Source organism: Petromyzon marinus, chromosome 3 (genome assembly GCF_048934315.1).
Source record: "Petromyzon marinus isolate PM22_M1 ecotype Great Lakes invasive population chromosome 3, UKy_Petmar_22M1.pri1.0, whole genome shotgun sequence".
In the NCBI taxonomy this organism is placed as follows: domain Eukaryota; kingdom Metazoa; phylum Chordata; class Hyperoartia; order Petromyzontiformes; family Petromyzontidae; genus Petromyzon; species Petromyzon marinus.
The window spans coordinates 7,558,768-7,574,447 of NC_133669.1; the positions used below are offsets into that span (position 1 = coordinate 7,558,768).

The 15,680-nt window shown below is 45.4% G+C and overlaps 1 protein-coding gene across 3 annotated transcripts in view; it reads left to right on the forward strand.

The window, feature by feature from the left end:
* Positions 1–15,680, forward strand: part of TSC2 (TSC complex subunit 2) — a 61,836-nt gene that overhangs the window by 37,680 nt on the left and 8,476 nt on the right. For 2 of the 3 annotated variants that reach the window (XM_032972584.2, XM_032972602.2), the window contains 9 exons: positions 647–805; positions 1,365–1,529; positions 3,081–3,193; positions 4,042–4,359; positions 5,414–5,692; positions 6,744–6,812; positions 12,175–12,377; positions 13,147–13,272; positions 13,618–14,027. In XM_032972584.2, the coding sequence (XP_032828475.2) occupies positions 647–805; positions 1,365–1,529; positions 3,081–3,193; positions 4,042–4,359; positions 5,414–5,692; positions 6,744–6,812; positions 12,175–12,377; positions 13,147–13,272; positions 13,618–14,027 (1,842 nt within the window). The remainder of the gene's footprint in view (positions 1–646; positions 806–1,364; positions 1,530–3,080; positions 3,194–4,041; positions 4,360–5,413; positions 5,693–6,743; positions 6,813–12,174; positions 12,378–13,146; positions 13,273–13,617; positions 14,028–15,680) is intronic. The other variant, XM_032972593.2, reaches the window with a different exon arrangement.

Here is a 15,680-nt window from a genome sequence, read left to right on the forward strand (position 1 = left end):
ACGCATGCCTCTCCTCACCGGCTCTTTCCAGCAGATCGTTGCTCAGTTATTACACACCTTGAACACACTTTGTGAAAGTTTTGAACATTGTCTTCTACTTTTGAATAACAATTGAAAGTGTTTTCAGATATTAGAATATGGTAATTCTATCCAACTGCTTAAGCCACATACTGTAGAGATAATGCAGTCGTGTGGTTGTCTTAAACGTCGTGTGCCTGGTTGAAGAAGATCACGGTTATGAGTCCAGTCTCTCCCTCCCTTGTTTTTCCCTGTCCCCCACCTATGCGATCACCCCTCGTGCTCCATCCACCCACCACCATAGGTATGTACCAGTGCGTTGATTTCAAAAAGGTTTTCTTCGGTTCACGGTGTGCAAGTCGCATCGCACGCATGATAATTGATCTCGGTACGAGTAAAAGTTTATATCCAGACTTTTTTTCTTCAAATGTTCCATTTGCAGTTTGCAGGGTGAACAATTCCACAAACGAGATGGGTGGAGGGGGGCAGGGGATGAGTAATAAAAATATACAAACGAGAAAAAAATTAGAATCTAATGAATTATTTAGCGACAATCGAATCCCTGCATCCTCCTCTCTGTCGACTTCCCGACCCCCGCCCCCCTCCACGTGTGACTGTGCGGACGCAGGATGGAGACGCGGCTGGGCGGGATGACTTCCGGCTCGATGGAGGAGAACGCTCCTCTCGCTGACGACAGCCTCAAGCTGGTTCACCTGGAGCTCACGGAGATCTGCCTCGACATGATTGCCCGCTTCGCCTTCTCCAACTTCTCCACGATGCCCAAACGGTGAGGATGTCGCCCACCTCGCCCCTCCGCTGCTCATTTCCTACCTTGCACCACGCTCGCATTGAAACGCGTTGTGCAATGTGAGCGTTCTCCCATGCATAAATCGTCTGAGTCCTTGTTAATTAGAAGCTGCATTCGATTATTAATTTGACTTTTGAAGTTGATAATCTAAGCTGCAAATGCTCGTAATTTTTTTCCCACTTGTGATTGCCATGATCAATCCACTGTTGGCTGAAGGCTTTCCCCACTCATCGCCATCCTTCGTGATCCCATGATGCAACAATGCAGCTGGGCACGAACTGATTTTAATGCTCCATCTACGTGGTGAATTTCCTCTCGGAAGCATTCAATCCCTTGGCTGCTGCCTCCATCATTCTTTCAAGCAACATGTCCCTACCCAAGCGCATTTGCTTTTCTTCACGGTTTGTGGCATCTTTCAACCTGCTCATGATCAACTGAATCCACGTGTTTTCACCACCCGTCTCCCGATGTGTTGTAATTCCATGCTTCTTTGCGATTTGGCAACCCTCACCTGGGCGCTCGCCGTTCGCATTTGAAGGTCACCTGCGGCGGAGTTCCTTCTGGCCGGCGGGCAGACCATGTCGTGGCTCGTGGGCAACAAAATCATCACCATCACCACCAGTGCCGGCGCCGGGCCCAAGTCCCTGCTGGGGCCACGCTCGAAGGACTCTCAGAGCAGCGACTCGGACCGCGACGGCGACAGGTGACCTTGGCGTTTTTAAAGCGCCTTTTTGTCAATAACCAGCGGAGTTCGTGATTGCGTCTCGGTGTATCACGTGACTGCCCGCGACCTCTCGTCAGTGATGTCATTTCCTAACAGTAATGCAATTTATAACACGCGCAATATTTCACGTATACACGTGACATGAATGACTGTGATTCTGAGGAGCGAAGCCAAGCTCGGTATAAAGCGAAAGCCAGGTGAAAGAGATGGGCGTTTAATTGTTTCTTTAAAGGTATGTGATTTTGAATTACTCGGTGTGCAGTGTTCCTCATTTGCAGTGTCTACCCGTGTTTCACGACTGCACTTTGTCCCTCGTTGCGGTATTTCTTTTCTGCATGCGAGTTTGGTCTTTTTTTTGGTAAAGGAACAAAAGATCTTGCCCAGCTTGTTTACATTAGCGGCCCTGAGCCACCAGTAGAAATTCCACGTGATGGCAGTGGCCATGAAATTGACCTGTAAATACAATTTACACTTCAATAAAATGTGTATTTATAAAGCATACATTTGACCGCATCCTCAGATACTGTATATGGAAACTGTGGGTAGATGTGTTTTATACAGGCAGTTAGTCATAGGAAAAAATTCAGGTATTGCACCCTGGGCTTAAGCAGAAAGGCAGTCAACACCAGGGATGGTTAGAGAGAGAGAGAAGGGAATTCCGGACTCTGGAAGCAGCAGAAGTATCCAGCGTCTCCATCGCATGACCACGATCTATTTCTCACGAAGTGGTTCAAATTCCATTGAAACTTGGAGGAATGATGGTCTGAACTAAGTGAGCATGCAACCAGGATTTTGCCAGTTATTTTTTCCCCAACTGCAAACCTCTGTACCAAGAGTGCCACCAATATGGCCAGATGTTCACAGCGACCAGGAATTGTTAATTGTCAGGTGTATCAACAGCTCAGAGTGTTGAACTAACGGTGCTCAGATCCTGAGTTAAAATCCAGGATTCAGCCACCTATGCTTAAACCAGATTTTCAAGTGCACATAAATGCCGTGACCCACCAGAAATCAATCCCCTCGTTCTTCACCAAGCACCTGTCGTTGCCAAAATTTCTGTAGTCCTAAACAAAACGTTGAAGCTTTGATGAGCACATCGTGTAGAGCTCGTCGAGAGGAATAGATTGCCGTATTGTTCGCCTTCAACAGACATAAAATGACGTCGCAACGCAGTTTATGTGAGAGCCGGGGACTTATGGGACCCCGGGTTCCTGCCATAAGGTTCGGTTGTGCATCGAACATTACTCCTTATATGGTAGAACAGGTGAGAATGGGCTGCCCTCCACTGTATGAACCAGAGATCAGATGAAAACAGAGGTCATCTCAAGCCAACTCTGATATCCGCTTCTGCGAGCCGTTCTCTCATGCGAAAGAGTCCTCCCCCCCGCTGTGCGAGCGTTCCGAATGGATACTTCGTCTCGCGACGTGATACCGCTAGCACAATGAGGATACAACTTTAAAAAGTGACGACGCAAACGTAATAATGGAAAATGTATCGATGGGTTTGGCGCGTTGCGGTTTTGCGTGCAGATCTCCAGGCAGCGGGCAGGCGGGGGCATCCAAGGAGGCTCCGGGGAAGCTGGAGAGCCAGGAGAGCCAGCAGCCCGTGCACTCCGGTCGAGTGCGCCAGCGATCCGTCTCAGGTGGCGCGCCCACAACAGGGCAGGGACAGAAGATGGCTTTTTGCATTCATTTTGGGTTTCCAACTTTGATTGGCATTTAACTCTCCGTTGATTTTTACACACGCGAGCGTTCAAACCGTACACCGCTCATCAGCCATGGCGTGGTACATGCTAATAGACATGTAGGCCTGAACTGTTATCTTTATTCACGTGTCGATTGTTATCATCGGCCATGATTAATTCATTGCCGGGTGGTCTCCCCAAGCTGCATGATCAACCAAACACGACCTCCCAAAGTGATGGATTCTAGAGCGTGGTGCGCAAAGGCAGTTTAGGGTAGTCTTTGCCAACAACGCATTTACTGTGAGTAACTATGGCAACTTGGCATGGCAGTGGTATAGAGTGATGGGCTCTCTCTAGCCATTGTAAAACATGGCACTGATTGGACACTGACTGCTCTAAAGAGCACACAGCTTTGAGTAGGCATGTCACCTCTTGCCATCCTTTTTTCTACTCGGAGTAACAGCAATCAGATGTGTCCTGAATTTGTGCAAAAACATTTTTTTTACAAAAGAAAATGGTGCAACAATTAAATTCCCTTAATGATTGCTCCCTTATGGCTTGCACCACTACAGCTCCGCTCATAATTACAACTATCATCCAGATCAAAAACTTTCCTTTCTCTTGAGTCCATTCAAAAAAACCAATGAAAAGTGTCTGTCTTTTGTGTTAGTTTTTTCCTTCCCTGCACCTCTAATTAGCATGGTTGGCTACGTACGGTACGTATATTTTGTGAAACAAAATTTATAGAAATGAATAGTTTTTTCTTTCGGCCGTAACGTCACGGCGCGATTGTCTGTCGTGCGCAGGTGGGCACGCCCTGAGGGCCTGCTACTCCAGCGACCTGAGCCCCCTCTCCGTGGCAGCAGAGCCCAGCGGTACCAGCATGGCAACGTCGGCTGCAACGGGACCGGGTTCCACCACCACAGACACTGCAACCACTGCCACCACCACCAGCAGCGCCACTTCCACCGCCGCCGCCGCTCCAGTGAAAGCCGCCACCCCGGCCAAGGAAGCGGCAGCATCACAAGCGAAAAAGCCCAAGGAGAAAGAGCCCCCTCGGCTGTCCGATTGCGCCTCCATGATCACGCAGGGATGGGCCGAGATTCTCATCCGACGGCCGACAGGTGAGTGGACTGGCAGCGGGGGTTCTGGAGATGACGTTCTTCACGGGCTGCGAGGATCGAGGACTTCAATCTTCTTACTGCCATGTGGCCAGATCTTGTTGTGTGGTACAGTTAACACTGTGGGACCCCTAAGAAACTGCTTTTTCTGTTTAGTTTGTTTGTCCTTTCCCCGCACCTCCCGATTAGCACAGTTGGCTATGTATGGTGTGAAAGAAGTTCAAAATACAAAACTAGGATTAAGTTGATTAATTAACTTTTGAGTTGTGAACAGCTTTCTTTTAGTAAACAGAAAGTCAAACATTCATGCTTAATTATATTCAAATTAAAAGTTAAATTCGTCATGTCAATGGAGATCTCTGTAATGTGAAAATAAAGTTAATTGGGGCAGTGTCAATATTAACGTTATGGCTCATTCAGCATATCAGTGGTCATTTCACTGGTAAGGTGGTGTTATTGATGAACGTGGAGAGCTTTTTGAAATGCTTTTCAACAAAAGTTGAAAGTGTTGATGCATCATCTCCATCCATCCGTACTGAGGATGAACACTATACAATAAAACCTTGGATTGCGAGGATAATTCATTCCGGAAACGTGTTTGTAATCCAAAGCACTCGTATATTAGTTGTGATCACGTGACGCTCGGCAGACAAAGCGTATACGTATTACTCGTAATGCAAGACCTCGGGCGTTTATCAAATTAATATTTATTTAAAATGTTTGCTCGTCTTGCAAAACACTCGCAGACCAAGTTACTTGCAATGCAAGGTTTTACTGTAACTCATAAATACGAACCAAACTGTTGTATAAAGTTTTTTTTCCATTAGGGACTTGCTCGATTTAAAATGCATGAATTGATCAAAGTGTTGCCCAAAACTTGGGAGACCCGATCCAGAGGAAAATAAACGTTTGATATGCAACACTTTGTGAAGACGAGCATTACATAACCAGTGCAATGTGCACCTTCCGAGAGCATGTTTTTATTTTAAACTTGTTCAACGTGATTTGACGTGCGATTTATTTATTTTTTTCTTCCACACCTGACCGCCTGCTGCAGGGAATACTTGCTGGATGATGAAGATTGAGAACCCGGCGAGCCCTTACTCATCCGCGATCAAGACTTTGCCACTGCAGGACCTCTCTGCCGTGCTGCTCGCCCCAGACTCGACTGCTGGCTACCCAGCGGGGAGCAAGCATGACGAACCCCGCGACCCTAGCGACCCCGGGCGCAGAGATGGCGAGAACTCGGAGGGGCGGACACGCAAGACGTCCATGAAAAGTCAGGTGATGGACCCGGACGCCAGCCGACATCACACTCTGCAGAGGTCTAATACAGGTATAGCCATGCGTGACGGTGAGTTTGGATACGCGAGTGTGTGTGCTTAGCGATACGTTTAAAAAGATTGACTAAATCTCCTTGACTGTTGTCTACTGGACGTGGTATGGTGGTTGCGGGAATATTTTACGGGTCGCTGACCCAGACAGACCCGGCTGAAATTAACCCCTAGGTACCTTAGTTCACATTTGCTTAAACTAAGCAGGATTTTAAGGCTGGATAGTGCTTGCATGGACGACTGCCATGCATGAGACAAGTGCTGTAGGCTGCTGCTTGCAGGGTAGTGGTAACAACATCTGTTGTACTGTACTGTGTTCTAAGGTTTGTGCTTGCCTGCATTCACCAACCTGAACCCACCAGTGTGGTGAAGTATAGTCAACCAACCCACAGCAGGGAGAGGGCCCTCCTTAGATTGAATTAATAAACGTCATGTACATTTACCCTTTTTAAAATGGTAGTGCACATATTTCCTTCATACAGTTGATTAATAATGATTGGCCGCATAGCCAGATGTGAAATCCAACCCGGAAGTTTGCGACTTCCAATCCCTGTTGGGAGTTAACTTGGCCCAACATCACTCCCTAGGTTAAAAAATGTATTACAATATTTTCCAACATTGGTGTCGGTGGAGAGACAGATCCCAGCCATAGGAATTTGGAATCTCCACCACAGAATTGAGGCTGCCAGTGGAAATTTAGCAAACCCCCCCCCTCCCCCCCACCCCACCATGCCCATGCTGTTATGAGCAGGGAGACATTTTGACTTTTCTTACGTTTGTTTAATATGAATAATGTACAATTTTTCAGGACTGACCCCGAGTGAGGAGCGCAAACCTGTGTTGCATATTAAGATTTCTTCTCGCAGGCATGGTTAAACTGCAGTCCAAATAACCCACTCCCCACGGATAATCGAGAGTTAACCACATCCGGTAATTCCACCAACAGGGTGCAAGAGTCGCACGAGAGAGGTGGTGTTTTGTCGTGCGTTGCTTGATGTGTGTGAACTGCTGTCCTTGCGTGCGGCGCAGTAACGAGTTTGATTTGCTCCACAGTGTCAGGTGACTGCTCTCCCTGGCAATCCAGTTGCAAGAATAAGTTAAGCAGAAGCATTTCGTGGGCAGGTATAGCTTTCACTGCTGCCGCTGTCATCCACAGGCACAGCAGAAAGTCCACCCAAACACTGGCCTGGTTCTTCGCAAACTCTATTTTGGAACAAATTGTTCAAAAGTTGCTGCAGGCGGCTGGGTTAGGGGCCTCCAATTTATTATATTCCGCAACACCTTCCTCTGCGTTTTTCCTTTCAAAAAGATTTTGACAACGAATTCGTTCCCTTTTTTTATTTGTGCATTTTTTTTATTATGACTCGTACAATCTATATCATGGCAATCAAAATAATTGAAATTTTACTTCAATTGAAATTTTACTCTATGCTGTCGCTTATACTAAAATATCACGTAATTATATAAGCCGTGCAAAAGTGGGATTACAATGTTCGTCATACTAAAATGGAAATGTGAGCCTTTTATCACAATTATTTATCATGCAGAAACTAAAATATGACAGTGTAATGCAGTTTTAATAAAATCCTTAATGAAAATATAAATTATCTCAATATTCTGGAGATATATTTTAAATGCTTGTCCTAACTTAAGTATCGGGCTGACATCTTTGTCAACTAAATAAACTATTCTGTTTTTGAGCATTTTGAAGTTTTACAATATTCTAATTCAAATGAACCAGTCTTCAGTAATTGTTCTTCAGTTAAAAGGCCACACTGTTTTCGAGGAGCACTTTGTTGAGATTTATTAAACGTACTCCATACCTCAAACAGCAGCTCTTAAGATTTGCTCGGGGCTGAACTTCCGCTGGGAAATTCTAGTGTTAAAATGTGCCAATCGTCGTTTCTAAAATCTGAAACGTAACGGAGTTTGGCCGAACAATGATGGTACAACAGTGCTTGGGTGGATTTCTGAGCTGATTTGTCAGCAAACTTGGCGTTCATTTAACCCCAACCCAGTCCTCAGGGTCTGCCTACACTGTCCTCCCCCCCCCCCTCCTTTTGGCAGCTTTCCTCCTTGTGGAGTTACCCTGAGCACACACTATCTCTGAGACTTGGCAATTGACCATTTGGGGGCAGTGGCTTGCTCAACTTGCTGGCCAAAATGTGAAAAAATGTAGTTGAAAAACAAAAGTTCAGAAGGGTTCGGCCATAATTAGAGATAAAAAAAAAATTGTTGGTATGTGTGGGTCAATTGTGTTCTTTTGGCACCATTGCAGGGCACCTGAAAATAAGAACTTTGTTTTTTTAATAAATATTTTCCAGATTAAATATTGTAAGATAAATAAGAGGGCTGGGGTAGCTTCAGGGTCACATCATTTAGTGGGCACCACTGAGATTTTAGTTTCTGTTTGGGCTTCAGCTACCCTGAATTACAATTTGTTTTCAAGTACCGGTGAGTTGCTTTCTCATCCCGGTCACCAATGACTGCACAAAGAAATGTAATATATAGCGACTTCACTTGATTTGGCATGCATTACACGTATTAGTTTACCACCTGATAAATAACTCTAGCCAGGGCTTTCATTAAATAAAATGTTCCAATAAGAAAATTGGGATTGAAGTGACACCATGCTACAAGTTTGTACATGATCACATAGATAAAAACTAAAAGTGGAAATTGAAACACGATAATATGAAAGGAGAAAACATTTCAAGAATAAAAGTTGCTAATAGTCACAAATGTTTGTGTGAATTGTTTTTTTGAAGCGTGCAACACTGCAAAACATGCAATTTGCACTTTAATTGTGGCGTACTGCGCGGCAGACAAATGTGTTTTAACCATTTCTCTGCCCTGTGGGTGAGAGATGCCTCGCAATGGCTGATTGTGTGACTCCTGTTATTTCCGGATGGCCCTGCACTGAGATGTTTTGGCCAATTTATTTATAAAAATTTGTCTTTCCATTTCCCCCTGATTTTAATCCCAATTGTGCCAATGGGACATGTCACAAGATGAGTACATTTCCATCCAGAGCTAGCAGTCCACTTCAGCAGTGCCCTTTAGCACATCAATCAAACTGAACTATTAAGTTATCAGAGCTAGAATAAGCCAAATTAAGTGAAAACAATCCTGTTTTTATAACACTTTGTGCAGTCCTTGGTCCTATGGATGAAACTGACAACTCCGCTACACTTATGTGAATCACGTGTCGGTGAAACGTGGATTCGAACCCAGGATCTCTGCGGTGCCAGCTCTGTTTCAACTGAACCAAACCAGACACTTTCCTAGAATAAGTGGAAGGACTTTTTTGGGATTTGTAGAGACCCCGTACCCTCAAGCTCACCTTCAAGCTGTAAATGACAGGCATGTGCCAGTACACTTGGCGCAGAGATAAGGATCACTTCCACCTTTTCTTTCATGGTGTAATTTGTGAAGAGGTGCCTTCGTTTAAATGTGGAGTGGTACGTCTTGACTCTGCTCCACTTTGCACAGTTTCTTGCAATACTTTGAGCGAGAGCAAGCAAGTCTCATCATTGAAAACGTATGCGGATAGTTTGAGCTAGGGCCATTTTTTAAAATCCAGCTCGATTTTTTAACCTTCCTGGGTAAAATCATACTGAAAATAAATCTGCTACGAGCACAGCAACAATTGGCGTGCAGCTGTAAAACTCTTGACTGTTTTTAGCTTAATTGGATTGTAACCTAAATGTTGTATCTGTAAAAGCCTTTAATCGATTTCATGCGGTGCCAGAATTTACTGAAATATTCTCTCCTGAATTTTAATTGGTTTTAAGTTGCTACAGAAAGCAATGTTTGAATAACATGTCAACAAAAAAGGCCTTCCTATTTTTTATTCACACAGTTTATAATTCGTATATCTGAAATAGGTTTTGTTAATGATTGTAGTGGGGTTGCAATTTTCAGAAAATTGTCTTTTTTAAAGAACACAACTGGTCCATTGTGTTTTAAGAACACATTGGGCCATGCATGCACAATGCAGTCAGTGATGAGAACTTGATCCACAGGAGGCCCGCAGGAGGCCCATGGCTGCTGGTGGGCCCCTCTCTTTCATTTCGGCAACTAAATACTCCGCATTTCAACCTCAAATATGGTTCATTTGCCCAAGTTCCAAACTCGTGCATCCCCCTACCTGTTCGGTGGCACATTACCACCGCTCCACGGTCAGACCAACTGGCCCCGACGTACTGACGCTTTCAAGTTTGGCAAGCCCCTGCCGTACGCAGTTGGGGGTGTCTCAGGCTTTGAAAGATTGGGCACCGATTTCATGTGTGGCTTCTCTATAACCTGCGTAATTGCTCTGCTCGTGTGAATTTATAGTCCGTTAAAACGTTTGATGCGTTTTCTGGTTCTGGATGATCCACCGTGTGTTGAATTTCAGTACACGTAGTTTGCTTATGAGATGATGATTTGAAGTTTTTTTGTGACAAAAAAACCTCTATTCCTTCGAATATATGTTTCAAAATAACTGTTCTAATAACTGAATTGTTTGCAATTGGAGAATTGAAAACTAAACATGTAAGCGCGTGTGTTTTTCATTTAACTCGATGTGCCACGCAATCTGCATTAGAAGTTGCCATGTTTGGCTACATTCACTTGTGTGCATTTGTGAAGCAAGGATGCTGCGAGAAACAAATTAATGGTTAGTTTTATTCGTTAGAACTTGGGTGGAAGGTGTTGTCACTCACATGAAACCTTATTGCATGTCTGCTTTTATGTGTGCCCTTTCATATTCTATTTGATAAGATACCCCAGTGTCACCAACTGGTTAAGTTTAACATTTGTGAAAGACTTTGACGTCCTCAAATTTGTAATTGTATTAATCAGCTTCGGTTATATTGCCCTTAAAGTGTATCTGCTCACCTGTTTGGATCGCAAAAGGTTTTTTGTTGCCAGTAATTGTTTCGGCATGGTGCCAAAACATGGCAGGGGTGGGTTGAATGCAACTGTGACATAACATTCGATGCGGTGGTGCAGCACACAGCAAAGTGACTCATTCCACTTGGTTTATGATAGCATCCATTGCATTGATGCTGGAATAGGAGGTTGATTCTCATTATTCAAGGCACTTTGCTTTATATAAATTGTGCTCATCTCAATAGCTGCTACCCCATTAGGAAAACCACCCTGTGATGTTTTCCAAGACACTCGTGGCTTTTGGCACGCATGGTACACAACTGTATCACATCATAAAGGCCAGTATGACGTCAATAGAACTGGCTTTGTCCATATGACAAAGCTGCCCTATATACTTTGGAACATGGTTGGGTCGTGATAAACTGGGTGTATATTAACGCGTGCTATTGTGTTTATCTTTGGAATAATTTTATTCTCCTTTTAGGGGAATAGATTATTGGGAATCCTGCGTGGGGACAAGGCAACTGCTGGGAAACCGTTTGGCATCGTGCGTTTCTTTTCAAGCACCAAAGGTTGCATTGATGAATGGCTTTGGTTTTATAGTTTTTCTTGGCTTTTCAGGATCGTGAAGCAGCTATAAAGTCCATAAGAGAACATGGCAGAAAAGCGTTGAAGAGCTTAATCTGGAAGAAGTGGGGGCACAATTGGAGGATTAAGGAGACCAGGTTACGGAGACAGATTTTTTGTGGTCTATCACCAATGGGAACATGTAAACGCAGAAATTCGTTATGATGAGACTTATCTTAGTGGTCCGTGAAGGACATACAAATTGTGGCAAGGGGAAATTAAAAGCTGACTTTTAGTGGTTGTGAGATGATACCAAAATGTGGGAGGTCAAGAGAAAGACAGGAGCAATGGTCAGTGTAGAGTTATATCAATGGATCTTGGTCTTGACTAATCACAATTCTGGCAAATGCTTAAAGTTTTTTTTTTATTGTTCACGTTGCTTCCCTATACGGTTATTTTATGTCCACGATTATTAGTTTCGATTGAGCGATGTTTTCACTGCCTCGCTCTTTCCATACCTTCATTCACGGCATGATTGGGATATGAGAAAGGAGTTTGAACGATGATCATGGCTGTTTCTCCCTGTTTACTTGCTCATTTGAATAATTGCAGTATATTTGAAAATCTATTTGGAAAATCAATCAACAAGACAGATAAAAATGTGGACATGCTTCCGAGCGCGTTACTTGCGAAAAGGATGAAAATATGCTTCCTTTATATTCTGTCAACTCAATGGCTTCGCGATGTGGTTTAATGTGTTTTGAAGTCAAAATAAGCTGTGTGTTGCAAATCCCATCTATTTGCAGTTATAATCGTCACACAAATGTGGAAAAATGGTGTACATTACAGTTCGCGATGACAGCAGCGGCCGTTAGAGAAACATTTTGTTGAATGACAAGTTGAACATCTAAAAAAAACGGTCCAATTTTATTTCACATGAATCAAATTCTCTTGATCCCAATCATGCGAGTTACGACATCTTCTTCATGGACACCCTGTGAATTACATGGAATGCTCCCCCCCCCCCCCCCCCCTCGGCCAGAGTCTGTGGTGATGGAGGAACTAATTGCGTCTGGGAGCAAGGCCTCCTCGTCGCCCTCTAATGCCATCGAAAGGTTTGACGACTTCCACGTCTTCATGCCAACGTCGGAGGTGGAGAGCAAGTTTATGCGCTCCGAGCCCCTGCCCTCCCTCTCAATCCACGGTGACGGCAATGAAGGACGACAAAGGATGCTCGTGAGCAGGGTGAGTTGGGGGGGGGGGGCGGGCAACGTGGCCCACATGGCTGGAGCCCTTTGGGAGTGGCCGCTAAAGTTTTGAAAGCTTTTTTTTCTCTTATCGCTTTCCATCTAAGGCTGAGTACGTTTTTACATTGGTGCTGTACGCCCATAATAGTTGGGCACGATGCATCTCGTAAAGCCAATCCAAAATAAGCGACCCTGTAATATAAAGTTGTATTACTCTTAGGGACTTGCCCTATTGAAAAACTTTTCATTTTTTGAACACATTCATTAAATTTGATAGACAAACCAGAGGAAAAACTACTGGATTTTCCCTTTTAACATTTTTTGCTTTAAGTTAGCTGAGAATAAGAATGTGCCTGCATAAAAAAATATGCATCGGTTTGGCTATGTGACCAAACCTTTGTCTGTGGCAGGGCATCTGGAAACTTGCGCACCCTGGTATCGTGGATGGAAAGGGAACTTTGAGGAATCTAAATTTGGCAGAGCACAAATGAGACCGTAAAAAGTGTAGTGATTAATAATAATCGGTTCCTGGATCAAATTGTGGCTCTGAATAAATGGGAGGGGGGGGGTGGTGGTGGTGCTGTGATGGAATATGCTGACAAGACAGAAGCACTCAGCCCGGCTTGCATATAGCATGCCACCAATGGGTTGTCACTGGCACCCTCTGGCTCTTGACCGCACGGCTGCGGTCTTTCCGTCGAGCTGCCCCGACGCCTCCTGGGTGTGTGTGAACACCCCACCCCACCCCACCCCCAACCCTGCTTTAGTCATCATCATCGTCGAGCCAGGGGGAGGAGAGCTTGCCCACGACCGCGGGCGTTCCCATCGACCGCTCGAGCGCAGCCCCAGGGGGGTCGCACGACAGCGAGGAGGAACAGCTGCAGCACCTGCAGGTGAGTCAATGATGCCCTAAAAGGGGAAACCCTTTTATATGGTAGGAGACGTTTCAGGCAACGGCCTTCTTTATAACGGAGAAGGGCCAAGGCCTGAAAAGTTGTCTATTGGATATATAATTGTCTTCTTTCGCAGTGTTATTGACAAATGTGAGTTTTTGTTATTTGTGCTTGTCCACCACTGTCACCGCAGTGTCACACACATTTTTTTGGGCCTGTCAGGATCGTTCGCTGTGTTTGAAGGTCACTCTCTTGATCGGGAAATTTGTATTAGATTTGTACAACTTCTAGTTGCTTAATCGATTTAATCGTCCCATCGCTGTGTCCACCACTCCTGCCCTGCAGGTTCTGAATAAGTCAAGCTCCTCACCTGAGCTCTCCACACTCCACGACCGCGAGTGGGAGCTGCAGGTTTGTGCCGTCGAACTCTCATCTGCTCCCTTATTCGAGTCTTCGAGCCCAGTGGCCGACACAGCAGGGGCTCGGGGCAGCCGAGATGAGGCCAATCGTGGCGCGACTCTGAGCCCGCCTGCACCTGCGACGGCAACGGCGGCAGTGGCGGCGGCGGCAGGAGGAGTGGCGGCGGCAGCTGCGGACACAGAGCCGGCATTGGCGACGTCGCCCTCAACCTCCTGCCAGCACCGCCCGCGTGGCCACACGATCTCGGAGAGCGCGTCGTACTGGCGCCGCAAGAGGGCAGAGTTCAAGGTCAACAAGAGCGCCGCGGAGAAGATGACCGCTGGCATCAGCCCCAGGTGGGGGGATGGCGCAGCGCGTAGGGGTGCGGTGCCCAGCGCCGGCAGGCGGGAGTCCTCGTTGTGCGAGCTGTGATAAGTAGCCGGCCGGTATCGTGGTGATACAAGCTTGGCGATATCAACCCAGAATCGCCATTGGAAACGTATTGCATCGACATTGTCCATTCACTTCAATGGTGATTTCACTTGGCCAGACAAGCTCCATGGGTGCCCTCCTCTTGCCTGAACAGCAGGAGGGTGCAAATACGATTCTAGGCTATAAAGCATGCAAATCGCCCAGCCCTTAGCATCGATCATGCGTGAGATTATCAAATCTACTTGGGTCACAACTTGGCCAGGGGATGACTCTACAGCAAATAGGTTGTTGACCAATCCTTTGAGATATTGTGGTTTTCCGCCACCTCCCATATTTTGTATTTTCAGGAGACACTGCGATATCTTCCCATACACCACAGTGCGGTGGTGGTTGTGCACGTAGCCTGTAATCCAACACTGCAGGCGAGGGTTGGTGGATTGCACAATTGACAATGTTGAGAGACTCCCTTCCCTTGAGCATTGAGGTGCAATACCCTGGCTTTCTAGCGGAATGCCATACAGCAAAGTGTGGACTGATATCGTCTGGTCCTTTTGTATAGGTTATATTGTTGCCCCCTGGCATGTGTGGCTTTTCTTCGGGTGCTCTGGTTTCCCCCACGCGTATAAACGCCAAATTAATGTCTGAAAACACATTTACTGTATACTAAATTGCAGAGCATTTTTACACTAGCTCACCGCCTGGCAACCTTCCAGCTTTTCTGTGGTTCATCATCGATTATGAGATGCAGTGTGCATGAATGATGTGATATAAAATTATCATTTAGATGTTCTCTTATTACAAAATATACTAAGGAATTGGCCAATCATCCATCCTGAAAAGGCCTTGGCTCCTGGGCAGCCTTCCCAGGGAAAGGAAGATGTCATTTGTCTAATTCTTCGCGCGATATTGCAAGGTTATTACTGCTCTTGTCAAGGTCATGATGTTCCATTCATTCGAAAGGAATTAGCTGCAGTGTGAAGCCACGAGGAATGCACTGAAGATCGAGGCCGCTGCCCCATTGTATTGCGTCTCCCAAGTTAACGAACTATCGCTGCCAAAGCCTTTTGTAGAGGCGTGAAATGTAATTGAATCTCCAGGGCCCGGGAATTACTATCTCTGCCCCGTGCTGTGTTATCGCCCTGCTTTACACACAACGCTGCATTGCGGCGCCTTTCAGTGCCTTTTGTGGAAGGGTAATCTGTTTAATGTGAAACACGGCCGCCCGAGTTCGTGAAATCATTGTAATCGCGATCCGACCGAGAATCTAAATTGACTCTAACCACGGTTGTCCAGAGGCTTGAGCACTCGGCTGCGGGGTTATTTCAAAGTAAATGCAGGAGCTGTAATGATGCATCAACTCCTTAATATTGATACTTGAGCTCCTGAAAATTGTTTTTAAATTGAATGTTTTAAGAACCCTCTTTTTTTCAATTTGTGTATATCGCATGTCTATAAATTCATGTCACTTCTGCCATCATTAGTGGCTGCTACATTCGCCACATTTTTACAAAAAAATAATCCTCCAATTTAATCTCCACCCTGCATTGCAACACTTTATTAAATTTTCTAGGGGTGGG